General features: G+C 36.4%; 1 protein-coding gene across 2 annotated transcripts; it reads right to left on the reverse strand.

Annotated features, from left to right (window-relative positions):
• Nucleotides 1–407: 407 nt before the first annotated feature.
• On the reverse strand, nt 408–14,839 carry ap1g2 (adaptor related protein complex 1 subunit gamma 2). Of its 2 annotated transcripts, XM_073873267.1 has the most exons (22): nt 14,639–14,839; nt 14,346–14,470; nt 10,905–11,046; nt 10,705–10,801; nt 10,539–10,615; nt 10,362–10,457; nt 10,163–10,243; nt 9,691–9,789; nt 9,510–9,565; nt 8,552–8,665; nt 8,317–8,457; nt 6,468–6,522; nt 5,934–6,056; nt 5,657–5,746; nt 2,886–3,013; nt 2,705–2,809; nt 2,480–2,621; nt 2,272–2,401; nt 2,043–2,197; nt 1,818–1,916; nt 873–957; nt 408–842 (listed from the first exon to the last, which is right to left on the reverse strand). In XM_073873267.1, exons 1-22 carry the CDS (start codon nt 14,837–14,839, stop codon nt 832–834), a joined length of 2,352 nt encoding a protein of 783 aa, XP_073729368.1. In that variant the 3' UTR covers nt 408–831. The 2 variants fall into 2 exon arrangements, with proteins under 2 accessions (XP_073729368.1, XP_055057538.2); XM_055201563.2 differs by having other exon boundaries at nt 408–957.
• Between the last annotated feature and the right edge of the window lie 174 nt (nt 14,840–15,013).

A 15,013-nucleotide genomic window follows, 5' to 3' on the forward strand; every position in this document is an offset into this window, starting at 1 on the left:
CTGATTGCCCTTTTGCAAGGACTTCTGGGTTGGTAAAGTGCGTGAAGCCTGCTGCAGTGTGGGCTTCGCTGAAGACCGCATCAAGGGGGCAAAGTGGGCACTGATGAGCACACTTCAAAGCGTAAAAATGAAAGATGGGACACACTCGTAACGCAAGCACGCGCAATTTAAGTCCACGAGACCGAAAGTCCACATGAAGTGCGCCATTTGGGACAGGACCTTTGAAGCCTCATTTGCCAAAATCACGTGACTTGGCCAGTTTGAAACACGCTTTGAACCACTGATTCAATACAAAGACTTGTAAATGTTTTGAGGCTTCATAAAGCAGTGCTTCAAATCGACCCATCACTACTTTATAGGCATTAATCTGGTTAATTCAGATAAAACCTGAACGCAAGTTCATATACTTGTTAACAGATTGGGAAGATTGATTTTTTTAGGGGTGGTTTCCCAGATAAAATGCTTATTTGAGCCATCTTAACTGAAAACATCAACATACCTGATAACATTGTTTTGTCCCACACAAGTAATGTTTGTAAAAACAAAAAGTCTTTATGGAAACCACCTGTTGTGTGGCATGGTGCAAAGAGCTTGTCTGAAACTGTGTGAATTAGTTTGAATGTTCATAAACACTTTATAAACATCTGTCATATAAAATCTGTGCTGAGACAGTATTTCAGTTCACGTCTACCAGCAATAATCTTTTAAATGACTCGTGTCATGTTGCCAAAAGACAGAGGCTGACAGACTGCCGGATTGCGTAGTGTCCGTCTTAATGAAACAGATGACATGAAGCTTCGCCTCAAGGTGGACTGGACTTATGCGGGTCTTTCACAAGGGGCTCACTTATGGCTGCCAGTTCTAGACAGGGTTTGGAAAGGAGTCAATCTGTACCATGTCCTGACACATTGTGCCCTGATGAGAGTAAGACACTCGAAGTCGCATCTTTAGGCTCACCTGTAGAAAAAAATTAAAACCGTCAAAAATGTCAAGCATGTGCATACATGGTAAAAAATAATTGAAGAAGAGCTCAGATGCAAAAGACGCTAAACGCCTCCTCCGTCAATGAGATGATGATATGAAGAGTTTGGTTCCAAAACGCAATAAATCCATTTTGACAAATTTTGACGCGTTTTCTATACCAAGAAAGTGAGAAGATGAAAACCACTATTTTCTGTTACAAACTTTCACATAGCATCTTTAGGTTATAAAAACATAAAAAATTCAAATCATTAACTTGATTTTCAAAGATTTATTATAAATACAGATCATTTACCATCATTTATCAAAATATCTTCCTTCATGACAAAAGAAAATAATACAGACATGAAGATGAGACAATGATGACAGAATTTTTATTTTTGGGTGAACTATCCCTTTAAAGGTGCAGTGTGTAATTTTTGAAAGGATCTCTTGACAGAAATGCAAAATAACTATATTTTAAGGGGTGTGTAAAGACCTTTTTATAATGAACTGTTATGTTTTTATTACCTTAGAATGAGACGTTTTTATCTACATACACAGGGGGTCCCCTTACATGAAAGTCGCCATTTTGTTCCGGCATGTTTCTACAGAAGCCCTTAACGGACAAACTTTTTTTACTAAGTTGTCTCCGATGATGACATTTTTCCGGTGGTGGCTATCGTAGCTTCTCTATGCGTTTCAAAAGCGAGGGGTGAGCAGTGGACTGAGCCGTTGGTTGCAATTCGCAACCTCACCACTAGATGCCGCTAAAATTTACACACTGCACCTTTAATAAATTGTTTTATTTTTGGTCCAGACCAAAAGAAGCAAATTAGAAGTATGAACAGACTTGCCTTGTTAGGGTTGTGGAGTAAAACAGTTTGTGTGACTTGACCGAGGCCGTGGGCTGGAATCACATTACCACTCGGAGCCTTCATTTGCAGCTGAACACTCTGAGGGAAAATATGATTTGTTACCTCTTAATTTTATTCTGGGAATTTAAATGTGTAAAGGGAGATAAAATGAGACTTTTAAACAACAAAAAAAAAGTTATGTAATGTACGTAGGCATGTACAGACCTTTGGTACTGCTGCTTGCAAAGTGAAGTTGGTGATGTCATTCATAGTGGAGTTAGAAGCAATGAAGGTGACCGTGACATCTGTTTCTGTCTGTCTGTCACATTGTAACTTTATGGTTATTCCATTCTTCTCGTAAACCGTCGCATTGGGAACCACTTAAAAATAAGCACACAAAATTATAATAAATGTTAAACATGATCAAATGTTGGAGGAGCTTTAATGTTCTCACCTGGCGTGAGCTCCAGTCCTCCCAGAAGGTCAAGAAGATCTCCAGCACTAGAGGTAGTTAATGGTGGAGTGCTAGTAAGGGCCGGGCTGGGCGTATCGGTTCCACCCAAGAGATCCAAAAGGTCACACACCTTTAACGAACAGTGGAATGGAAATAAAGACAAAAACTTTCAGATCTAATGTCTGAAAACATGATATCCTCCAATTACCTGGTTTGTGGATTGGGAGGGTAATCCTGCCTCAACTGGTTTGGATAGTTCAGGCTCTTTAACAAGTTCTCCTGTTATGTCTCCATTGGTGTGGCCAGGTGAGTTTTTATCCATCACTGGCATTCTCTCTAACACTGCAGCTCTGAGAGGAAAACAATATAATTTACAATAACTGATAAACATAAAGGAAACATTTAAATAAAAGAATTCAATATTTTGGTGTACCTCATGTGGTCATATTTCTTAAAGAGCGCATTATACTCCACTGCCCTTTGTTGAAGTTCCAGGTCAATACAGCTGCCGTATATACTGACAATACTTCGGATTCGACTGAAACGGGGATAAAGATTATGATAAAAAGGAATGAAAATGTGAGTCAATATTAAAGCAATGCAAGTTTTCTCACTCGACATTATCTGTGATGCGAGTGCTCAGCTTCATGGTAGCAGTGAGCGCAAAGCCTCTGGTCGCTGGTGACGACATGTGAGACTGTAAAACCGTTTCCAAAGCATCCAAAACATCATCCTCTGTAACCTAGCGACAGGAAATATCCAGAAAAACTCCTTAAATCTTATTAGGTTTCAGTACAGGGATGGTATCAGAATAACATTATCCTGTTACAATAATATGGGTCAATGACAAACAAGCTCCTAAAACCTTAAATCTTAAAAAAAAAAATTGGTGTAATGCATATTTATGAGTCCAGAACAAGTTTTGTATATTGAATGACAATTCAGTATATTTTTATGATTTAAAAAAAAAAATTTGATATCCCTATTCAAAAACATGTCAGGTGGTACAACCAATCATGATCTATTTGCCATTTTTAATGCACTCCGTATCATGCTGAATGTTTGTTTATTTAAAAGTGGCACTTATAATCCTGATAACAGTTTGAAAGTGTAAAGCAACTTTAACATAAAACTAACATTTGAGAAATATAAATTTAATAATTTAAAACATAAACCTTTTTTTAGACAACTTAAACAAAAATTAAGGTTTTTGCATTTATAAAAACAAAAATTATCTTCATTTTTAGCTCATTAAAATGATTTTTGTTTAATGTTTTTTTTAATATCTAAGGGGCATTCATAGCAGTTGCACCCTTTGACTTTTTAGTTGCACCACCTGACCTTTGCAATAAATGTACATTTAACAGACTTCTTCTTGGATGCTGGTATAAGCTTTTGCCTGTGATATAAGAATCATAAATATAATTTTTAAATACAATTAAAATGTGTTTGATAAAACAAAATTTGTTCTGGTTTTATATTGGTTGTTAGCCTGGGTTAGCCATGCTGCCGTGCGTCTGTGCGACACACCAAAACAGTTTTGTTATTTGTTATAACCCGGCAACAGACGCAAAGTTACTTTTCAATGCAGCGTTAGATAGTGTTCTAAGTAGTTTTGAATGCAGGTTTATTTAAAAAAAAGAGCAACTTTTGGCGTTAAACAATTTCATATCCAAGAAGGATGTCTGGATATGGCAAGACATTATAACCACAGAGTTTTATACGACCAACCTGCTAGGCATCGTCATCGACAAAGTACCGTTAACTTATAAATGGTAAGTGGTACTTATTAATATCATATTGTCATTATGCCTGTACTGTGCTTGTCATAGTGCCACTAAAATGTGTTGCTTTTCAATATCAATATACAGCTACTGGTTTATTTGCATAGCTTTCACCTGTGTGCACACAAACTGATAAAAGTTGTTAACGTTTGAATTTATGACGCTCTACATACATCATCTGGTATAATTGAAATGATTGGCTATGAGCTACGTAAAGACGCATTTGATTGACAATCGTAGCGCCCAATAAACGGTTCTGGGCATTCGTAAACCACGCCTCAAATACGAGAAAATGAGCATGTGGTTCCCAGACCACGTCTCATTCTCCATAAGACTGGTCTGGTGTTAGCCAGGCTAATTAGTTGTACCACCTGACACAAAAAATGTACCAGCCAATTCAACCCATTACCTTAAACTAGATATTTTTTCAGTATTTGAGAGAAATGTATAAACTTTTTATTCAGCCATAAAGACCACCTGGCGTTCAATGGATGATGTGATATCATGTTTACGGTTTATACTTGTTATATCATGTTTACTGTTTATACTTGTTATATCATGTTTACTGTTTATACTTGTTAACTTATTAAAGGGACACTCCACTTTTTTTGAAAATATGCTAATTTTCCAGCTCCCCTAGAGTTAAACATTTGATTTTTACCATTTTGGAATCCATTCAGCTGATCTCCGGGTCTGGCACTAGCACTTTTAGCATTGCTTAGCACAATTTCATCGCAATGATATTACGCAGCAGACAAAAATAGTCCCCTTGGTTACTTTCAATGGCAGGGGACTATTTTCGGGCAATGCGTAATATCATTACGCCTCCTGCAGGCTTGTAACAGCAGCAAAGTTCTTGACTTTTATGCCAGAATGAGAGTATAGTCCTAGCCACATCTGCCTAGAAAATCACAACTTTTACATTTCCATCGGTTTTAGTACACGATGTAACTACAAAAGAGTCAAGTTTTAAATAGGAAAAGTATTGAAACTCTTTGGTTATTTTTTTTGCGCGATGCTAACGTTCTAATCAGATTCAATGGATTATACTAAGCTATGCTAAAAGTGCTAGCGCCAGACCCGGAGATCAGCTGAATGGATTCCAAAACGGTAAAAAATCAAATGTTTAACTCTAGGGGAGCTGGAAAATTTGCATATTTTTTCTAAAAAAAAAGTGGAGTGTCCCTTTAATAATAGGCCCATGATCGTGGTTTTACCACCCTGACATTTGAGAACCAAATTGTTGGACAAAAGTTTTTCAATTATCCCAACATCCTAACAACTACTGATGTTCATGTAATTTGTATATAGGAATTGTTTCAAACTAAATATATTATGCCAAAGTATCTTATTTTGTATTTTTATAATTTAAACACAATTTTTAATAGTTGCCTTCTAAGTAACTGCTACTTTGTATGGACAGTAGCCTGTCTGCCAAGTTTGAGGTCCCAAAACAATTAGTAATTTTTATTAAAAATACTGAAAATGTATTTATACAAAATAGGCTTTATAGAATAAATTGACATGTGTTATAAATGTATCAAGTAATTAATATAATAAATAATGCCCAAATGTCTACGTATAAACTGCTTTCTCTTTACCTGCACAGGTTCAATCTCCTCACATTCTCCTTTAAGCAGCAGGTCTCCATATTCTCCTATACACCAGCACGCTACCTGGACCAAAGATTGCTGCACACATACAGACTGTGTATTACACACAAACATTTGCTTATAGCAGATATGAACACAATGATCTATGAGTCAACAAGCAGATGTGTTTCTCAAAACAGAGAAAAAAGGAATTCAAGAAAGCGCTCTGTGTATCATCACAGGCCCTTATTTTATGTGTAATAATAACAAAGAAACATTTCCTTACTTGTGAAATATCTTTAACCAGTGCTTTATAGAGCTTTTGAACAGTGTAACAGTGTAGCTCAGATGCAGTTGTGATGAGTTGGATTAGGTTGGGCACAGTCTCATCTCTTACGTCGCCCCCTGCCTAAGAGAAAGGGTACTGCATGAAAACCTTCACACAGTCAAAAGAATAGTTCACCCAAATATAAAATTTGTCTTATATATCTGTGAAGGTTTAAGGGAGAGTAAATTATATGAATTCCATCAACTAAAACTGTAAAAATATCTTTCTCTTAATAAACATGCATAGGTCCCAAAGTCAGTGGCGGCTGGTGCTGAATTTTTTTTGGTTGGGCGCAATCAAACTTTTACTGTAGTAATGCAGGACTGTAAATAGCCATTGTGAAATCACGGCAACCCCTATAATTACAGGACACTAGGTAACTATTTAAACACTAGACGGCATTATTTATTTGTGAATGAGATGATCAATTAGTGAACCGGTTTTAGTTTATAAGGTACGTAACAAGTTGGGTTGTGTAGCGTGGCTATTTACCGTGGTGAGCACATGCAGGATGGTATCAATGTGCCAGCGCTTAGAAGGGGCATACCTGACCGAAACATGGAGAGAGAGACACACAAAGACAGTGTTGATCAGCACTTGTGATTTGCCAGATAAACATCACTGGAGAGACACATGTTAACATAAAAAATTCAAAAGAGGTTTTTTTGAAAACATTTTGAAAAAAGTAAATGCTATCAAAATAAGAAGCATACAGTTACAAACATCTCTTTATGGATTTCAAATGACATCATACAAACCAATTTTGTTGTTTTTTCCACATTTAAGGGGGGACATTTTCATTACCGCAACGTGTCCATGACTGGATTTGGGTTCTTTGACATGGAAATATTTATAATTAAAAATCTAAAAAAAAAAGCTTCAGTGCATGTTATACTATAAACATTTACAGTAAAGAAACATGTGATATATGGTGATAATTGGTAAATGTACAGACAATAATAAGGAATATAAATGTGTCCAAAATAAATTTTCTCATCCTCCGCAACAATTTTCAATCATTGTTTAAGCCCTCAATGAAACATTTAAAAAAAATTGTTGGAAGTGACATAATTGACTGTGACACTCAAGATGGCTACCAGGTAAGCAGTTCTTATTTTTTCTCTCCAGATAAAAGTTGAAATTTTGTTTGTCATAGTACCAACTTTTTAGTTCTCATTACCGAAACATGAGTTTGTAAATGCATATATTTAATGTAATATCATGTTGTGGTAATGATAATTTTTGATAATCTAAAACAAAATGTAAATAATTCTATAGGAAATATTTTTAAAATCCTCTAAAAAATGGTTATACTAAGTTCAGACCTTAATCTTATATGTGCAAAAACATTTCAAGGGCTTTTTTAAAAAATCTGATGCTGGACAACTTTTAGGTCTAGAAATCCAGTGTCCATTCTCACAAAATCTGTGTCCAGCATAAGAATAAAAACAACTTAAAGAGATTAAGGTCTGAACTTACTATAACCATAATGTTTAGAGGATTTAAAACATATTTCCTATAAAATTATTTACATGTTTTACATTATCATTATAAAAAAATTATCATTACTGCAACATGATATTACATTAAATATATGCATTTACAAACTCATGTTTCGGTAATGAGAATTAAAAAGTTGTCTAGGTACCATGTCAAACAAAATGTATTTTTTATCTGGAGAGAAAAATAAGAACTGCTTACCTGGTAGCCAGCTTGAGTGTCAAAGTCAATTATGTCCCTTCCCACATTTATTTTGAAAATGTTAGTTCCTTGAGGGCTTAAACAATGATTGAAAATTGTTGCGGAGGATGAGAAAGTTGCTCTTGGACACATTTATATTCCTTATTATTGTCTGTACATTTACCAATGATCACCAAATACCACATGTTCCTTTACTGTAAATGTTTATAGTATAACATGCCCTGAAGGTTTTTATTTTTTTAAATTTTTTAATTATAAATATTTCCATGTCAAAGAACCCAAATCCAGTCATGGACACGTTGCGGTAATGAAAATTTTCCCCTTAAATGTGAAAAAAATACAAAATTGGTTTGTATGATGTCATTTGAAATCATGTGCAAAATAGTACGTGAAGAGATGTTTGTAACTGTATGCTTCTTCTTTTGATACTTTTACTTTGCATTTATTTTTTTATCAAAATGTTTCATGACACCTCATAAGTCGTATTTCGTGAGAATCACCCGTTAAGGTTATATCTTCACACAATGTTCATTACATTATATAGGATGAGTACGAGCGATACACTGAAAAATTGTATCCACAATACATGTGAAAGTTTAATAGATGACACTGAATGTGAAGTCGAATAGACTTATGATACCTTTCGGCAGCGTTGAAGATGCCAGAGGCAGCATGAGATCGAAGCTCGACGGGAGAGGTTGAAAGGAAAATAAGGAGCTCCTTCATCATTAAGCGAATGTTCGCAGCCGACACCAGAGCGAGTGACAGTTCTAAAGCTCGACTGAAAACAAAATGCAGGAGGGATCGCTGTAACTGCATCTGTTGTATACTTCTGTCATCCTTCACATCTGTGTTAATAAAACATGTACGAGTACCGTTTCACCGAGGTATCTTGGTCTTTCAGGCAGTCCACAATAGTGCCCCTGTGCCGCTGCACTGCATTGTGGTCCGTCTGCACTATCTTCTGAAGTGATGTCATCGATATATAACTGCAATGGACATAAGAGGGCACAGAACAAGTGAATTTAATACAACTGGATAAACTGCAAGTCTTAACCAAATATTCCTCTTTATTACCTAAAACTAGTTTTATTTATACCATGTTTTATATATTATTGTTTTGTTAAAGGTCTGTATTAAGACACTGTATGATGACTAGGGGTGTAAGTAAATATTGATAAACATGTGGAAAAAACAACAACGCAATTTTTTTTTCATCATACAAGACTTCTTTAAACCCTGATTGCTAGATTACGGTCATCTGATTTCTAGATAATAACTGAATCAACCAGAAAAACTGGCTATCCGTGTTTGTCTCTGCAGGACTCATTCTGATTGGCCAACACTAAAATCAGTGTGCAGTCAGGTCACACATCACTGGTGACAGCAGTAGAGATTCAGCATAATACTGTGTTTATAAACAAATAAACTGCTTTAGATTTGTCAATTAGACACAAAGCCTTAAAAAAAATCACCACTTTCATAATTTCCTTTTCAATTCTTAATGCTACAGCATATAATAATATCCTGGAGAATTGTGTGCTTCTAATTTTATACAGTAGCAACAGTTTGAGCAGAGCACTTTTTTATCCCAACATCACAATGCCCCTATGCACAAACAAAGCAAGGGCCCAGACCTGAACCCAGCGGAACACCTTTAGTTTGACTTCCAAGCTTTCAGCTTCCAAAATTGTTGCAATAAAAATGGCCACAAAATTCTTTAAAAATTGTATTGTATGGTATATTGGAATTATTGGAATAGATTAACACGTTTATTATTAGAAGGGGCCATCCCAATACTTTTATCTCTATAGTGTAGATGCAAAAGCATACCGAATATTCCTGTCATTATTAAGAAGAAATCTCCCCAGAATGTTTACAGCGAGGACCTTAAAGACACAAATATATACAATTATCAGAATAAATTACAATGGTAACAAACTACATGTATATTCGTTAACATTCTCAATCAACATAATAAAGCTAAAAAATACAATTGAAAATCATGACTTACCCTAAGCCCACTCTCTGAGTTGATGTCCATGATAGTTAAAACCGTTTCATACAGCACAGCGCTGCCCGCAGTCTTACTGCTGTCTGTATTTGTGGCCACCTGTTCATCAAAACCAAGTGACAATAGAATTAAGCATACACATGTAAATTCAGCTGTAACTACGGATAGGGTTGCAAAGCTTAGGAATTCTGGAAACATTAAGGAATTATTCAAGTAAAATTATTTGTACATTTTTGGTAATTTATACAAACTGTATCACATCCAAATCTTTAGCTTCCTTGACATCTGAGTCATCTTCATTCATGTGCCACAATTCCAATATATTCCTGTGCAATTTCAATGAAAGGTCCCAAAATTCCCAGAATTTTCAACCCTAACTATGGACAATACGCATGAGGCTACGCCAACAGTCAAACACAAAAGACATTCTGTGTAAAACTGTGGATTAGATGTTGTGTTTGTTTTACCATACCTGTGCCAGCAAATCATTCATGGCTTCACTAGCAGCATCATTATTGTGACCCAGAATCCTTAGCAACCGAAGAATGCGCACCTGAGGGCGAAATTATTTTTTAATTCATGCCATTTAATTCCCCTCTTCACTTTTATAAATGGTTAACATAAGAATATCGGTTGCATAGTGATGCTGATCACAGCCGTGGACGTCACACCTGTAAAAAGGGGTCGCTGATACCAGCTATGTTATGTTCTGGAGAATAGCTGGATGTCACAAGACTTCTCATAATCTGAACCAGATCCGGCACAGCCTAATGGGAAAAACAAAAAAATAAATATTTTCCAGACCTCACAATCTAAGTAAATGTTTCAGGCCAAATTCATTTACTTACCTTGCGAAACTGCCCAAGAGTATCGTGGTTCTTCTCACACAATTCAGTTATTAAAACTACAGCACCGTGCAAAACCCCTGCGAACGCAGCCAGCTGGCATTATTTTACAATAAACACAGATATAAACAAAAAATCATAAAAAAAGTAAAGTAGCAAAATAACAAACCATGGTTCTTCTCTGACAACAAAGACTTTGCTGACGGTGTGAACAGTTCTCCAAGCTCTGGGACTTTTCTTACGATGTGAACAGCACACAGGATGGCCTAAATAACAAACAACATCATCGATTTAAGTTAACACTGGAGTTCTCGATGCAGATTCAACTTCATTTACAATGTTTATCGACATTCAATGTCACGAGCTGACCTTTTTCTTGATATATGAATTAGAGGCCCTGAGTAGTCGTTCGATCTCTGGCGCCAGATCTCGACACATCCCAGCTGAGCCCATGCATCCCAAAGTACACAGAGCCAGAGACTGAACATACTGACTGCTATGAGAGAGATCACTAACACAGAAAGAAATCCACAGTCAACACAATTCAAAGCTATACATTTGTAGAAATAATTACACTTTGGCTCACTTGTGACACGTACACATAAAAGAAAAGGAAAATGTAAATGATTATACACTCACCTAAAGGATTATTAGGAACACCTGTTCAATTTCTCATTAATGCAATGGTGTAATGGTGTGGGGGATGTTTTCTTGGTACACTTTAGGCCCCTTAGTGCCAATTGGGCATCGTTTAAATGCCACGGCCTACCTGAGCATTGTTTCTGACCATGTCTATCTCTTTATGACCACCATATACACATCCTCTGATGGCTACTTCCAGCAGGATAATGTCACAAAGCTCAAATCATTTCAAATTGGTTTCTTGAACATGACAATGAGTTCACTGTACTAAAATGGCCCCCACAGTCACCAGATCTCAACCCAACAGAGCATCTTTGGGATGTGGTGGAACGGGAGCTTCGTGCCCTGGATGTGCATCCCACAAATCTCCATCAACTGCAAGATGCTATCCTATCAATATGGGCCAACATTTCTAAAGAATTTGTTAAATTTTGTTAACATTTCTAAAGACCTTGTTAAATCAATGCCACATAGAATTAAGGCAGTTCTGAAGGCGAAAGGGGGTCACACACAGTATTAGTATGGTGTTCCTAATAATCCTTTAGGTGGGTGTACATTGGCAATGGTTTGGAGCAAACAAACAATATATTAGTATAAACCATTAACAAATATTGTGTTTCTGGGTCACAGTAAGTCAAGTTGATGCAATAGGTGGGGTTAATTGTAACAAACAAAGGGTTTTGTTGTAAAAAAAAAATTGTTTAAACACAAATAATTCACTAAATTCTGTCTATATACTAAAGGTGGATATTGTTTATATATCTGCCTATAATTGATAGATATCCACACATTCATCCATCCATTATCCTTCATCTAACCATCCTTGTATTATGCATCAATGCATGTAAATAGATTTTTTTGAAAGGGCTGCACAATTAAGACAAAAAAAAAATTATAATTGTGAGTAACTGTTATCATCTTGATTAATAGTATTTACATTGTTTTCATTTCATTATCATTGTATATGTTTACCTGAGGCTTAATGGTAACACTTTGTTTAAACTAACCCCACTGTGTAAAAATGTTTTCAAACCCAGCTATAATTTACTAGAAGTCGCTAACATGTTTCAAACCGGTGTTATGTTTTAGGTAATAAGACAGTGATTAAAATAATATAAGGTTGGATTGGGTGACTTGCACACCCAACTCAGAAATGAAGAAACAAACAAACATACAATGTAGAAATTTACTTCAATGCCTCTTAATCAAAACACTAATCTAATCTTCTGATAGTAAGAGAAAAAGACCAAACGCACAGATTGCTCGGCCCTGTATAGACGGTTTCATCGGACACACGTGCGCTGACCCGATACACGTCTGGATCCGAACTTTACTTCCGGTTTCTTTTTTTTTAATGGTCTGACTAGTTGCTAAACTGAACTCTTGAACAAATGCCTCGTCGAAAATAACAAATGTTTTGGTTTCCTAGGTAATCTGTGTTGTTTTTTTGCTTATTATATAAATAAACTACGTTTAAAGGTGCAGTGTGTAGATTTTAGCGGGCATCTAGTGGTGAGGCGAATTGCACCCCTCCCTTTCGAAGCATGTAGAGAAGATATGATAGCCGTCACAGGACAGACATGTGATCATCTGAGACAACGTAGTGACAAACAAGCTCTGCAGAGCAGTTTGTCCGTTTAGGGTAACTATAGAAACATGGTGGCGCAAAATGGCGGCTTACATGTAAGGGGACCCGTGGTGTATGTAGACTCATTCTAAGGTAATAAAAACAAAACAGTTCATTATGCAAGGTCTTTATACACCACTGTTAATATAGTTATTTATATTATATTGCATTGCTGTCAAAATATCCTTCTAAAATTTTCACACTGCACCTTTAAAGAACTTTGTTGTTATTTATTCTTAGCGTAGTTTACCGGAACTTACGTGCGGACCACGACAGCCGCTTGTTTATGTTGTTACTGCTGAAACCGTCTATAAATATGTAAAGTAGTAGCTTGTGCCCTGCTAACCCTTACTAATAAAAACATGTTAAGACTGAAATGTTTTCCATGATTTAGCCAAAATCTTTAAATCTGAAACTGTACCTTTAAATGTTTGAATTCTGAAGACAAAAATATAGCCAAACAGACATTTCTTTCGTTAGAAAACAAAAATTTTATATAAAAAATATTGTTAAAGTGTATTATTGAATACTGAAGAAAAAGCTGCCAATAAGACCCCAGTACAAATGTGAGCTCCTTCAATTTTGTTTAAAGGGGTCTTTCAATCAAATTTCATGCATTCTGACTTACAGACGGTTTCATCGGATGCACGTGCGCTGATGCAATACAAGTCTGTATCCGAAGTTTACTTACAGTTTTGTTTTTTTAATGGTCTGACTAGTTGCTAAAGTGATCTCTTGAACAAATGCCTCGTCGAAAATAACAAATGTTTTGGTTTCCTAGGTAATCTATGTGTTGTTGTTTTTTTTTGCTTGTTATATAAATAAACTACTTTTAAAGAACTTTGTTATTATTTATTCTTAGCAGAGTTTACCGAAAGTTACATGCGGACCACGACAGCCGCTTGTTTATGTTGTTACTGCTGAAACCATCTATAGAGTTGTTTCCTTATGCTAAACGTAGGCAAAGTGTCAAAAAAGCAGTTGGGCACGTTACCGAGTATTTCTGTGCCGAATGCACTTCGCCAGGGTTCGTACAAGTTTCTGAAAGTTTTTTTTCGATTACAGGTCCAGCTGACGTTTCAGGGGTTTCTATACGCATCACTTCTTTTTATGGGCACTTCCCCCGGAAAACCCCGCCCACCCGTCAATCAGCGGGAGACGCTAGAACTTACAAACATTCATGCGGTAAGTAAGACTTCTTTCTTTTGTTAGAAATAGGCACATGCATATTACATAAATGACACGAACATGTAGTGAATCATAAGTTATAAGTGTTGTATAGTGTTGCATGACTCGTACTCGCTCCTCCCGCGGTAGTAACTCCTCCTTCTTCATTTTTTCGTACGTTATCTGAAAGATTCGGTAAAGCTAATCTTTCTTTTATAAATCTGATTAAATATAGACACTTCGGAGATACAAAGGATGTAATACTACTCTATAGGTACTCCAGATTAACATCCGAAATGCAGAAACAGTGTGTGTTATGTGAGCTTTAAAAAACATTTCAGGGTGAAACCCCAGAAAAGCTTTTGGGTACGTACTTTTTGATAGAGTTGGTCATCAAAAGGCTTGCATCCTGTTTCTCATCCAACAGCATCATTGCTCCCAGGTAACCAATCCGCTTCTCGCTGTATCTGGGACTGGCGATTAGACGTACACACTCCATCTGCACAAGCCAACACCAAAGTCATTACCATCAATATATCACAACAGATAACACGACAATTATTTAAGTTGTTCAGAAATTAAGTATTCCAGATAAAAGCATGCAAAAATTTAAAATAGGCATTAAAATGTGCTTTTTTTCATAATCAGACAACAGGTGCTCAAATACCTGGCCAAAATGTGCAGGGTACCCCAGCATGTGCACATACAGTAGTTTGGCCAGGCTGTGCGATCGCTCTCCATTGTCATGCTGTCGAAACTGCGCCCGGATATCCGCACACTCTCGCTGGATGATGCCCCGTTCCTCACCCTGCGTCCGAGCACTGCGGATGACCCGGATCAACTCCGGCAAACGCACTGATGGACTCATGACTGTATCTGTAATCCACATAATATGGAGAAACACCTGAATTATAGAGGTTCATGTGTATTAAAAACAAGGGCTTTGCATTGGTAGTTTTATTAAATATCATTGTTTAAATATGGTTACTATAGTAAGACAATAGTAAATGTGGTTGCTATAGTTAAACCACAGTATATGTAT

Source organism: Misgurnus anguillicaudatus, chromosome 2 (assembly GCF_027580225.2).
Source record: "Misgurnus anguillicaudatus chromosome 2, ASM2758022v2, whole genome shotgun sequence".
Classification (NCBI taxonomy): Eukaryota; Metazoa; Chordata; class Actinopteri; order Cypriniformes; family Cobitidae; genus Misgurnus; species Misgurnus anguillicaudatus.

Bases quoted from the DNA above. Each gene is read 5' to 3' on its own strand.
- ap1g2 (XM_073873267.1), bottom strand. From the start codon at position 14,839: ATGAGTCCATCAGTGCGTTTGCCGGAGTTGATCCGGGTCATCCGCAGT. The intron at 9,790-10,162 runs GTATGGTAAAAC...TTTGATGAACAG, and splicing joins TGAATGATTTGCTGGCACAG to GTGGCCACAAATACAGACAG. The intron at 8,458-8,551 runs GTACTCGTACAT...TTTTGTTTTCAG, and splicing joins CAAGATACCTCGGTGAAACG to TCGAGCTTTAGAACTGTCAC.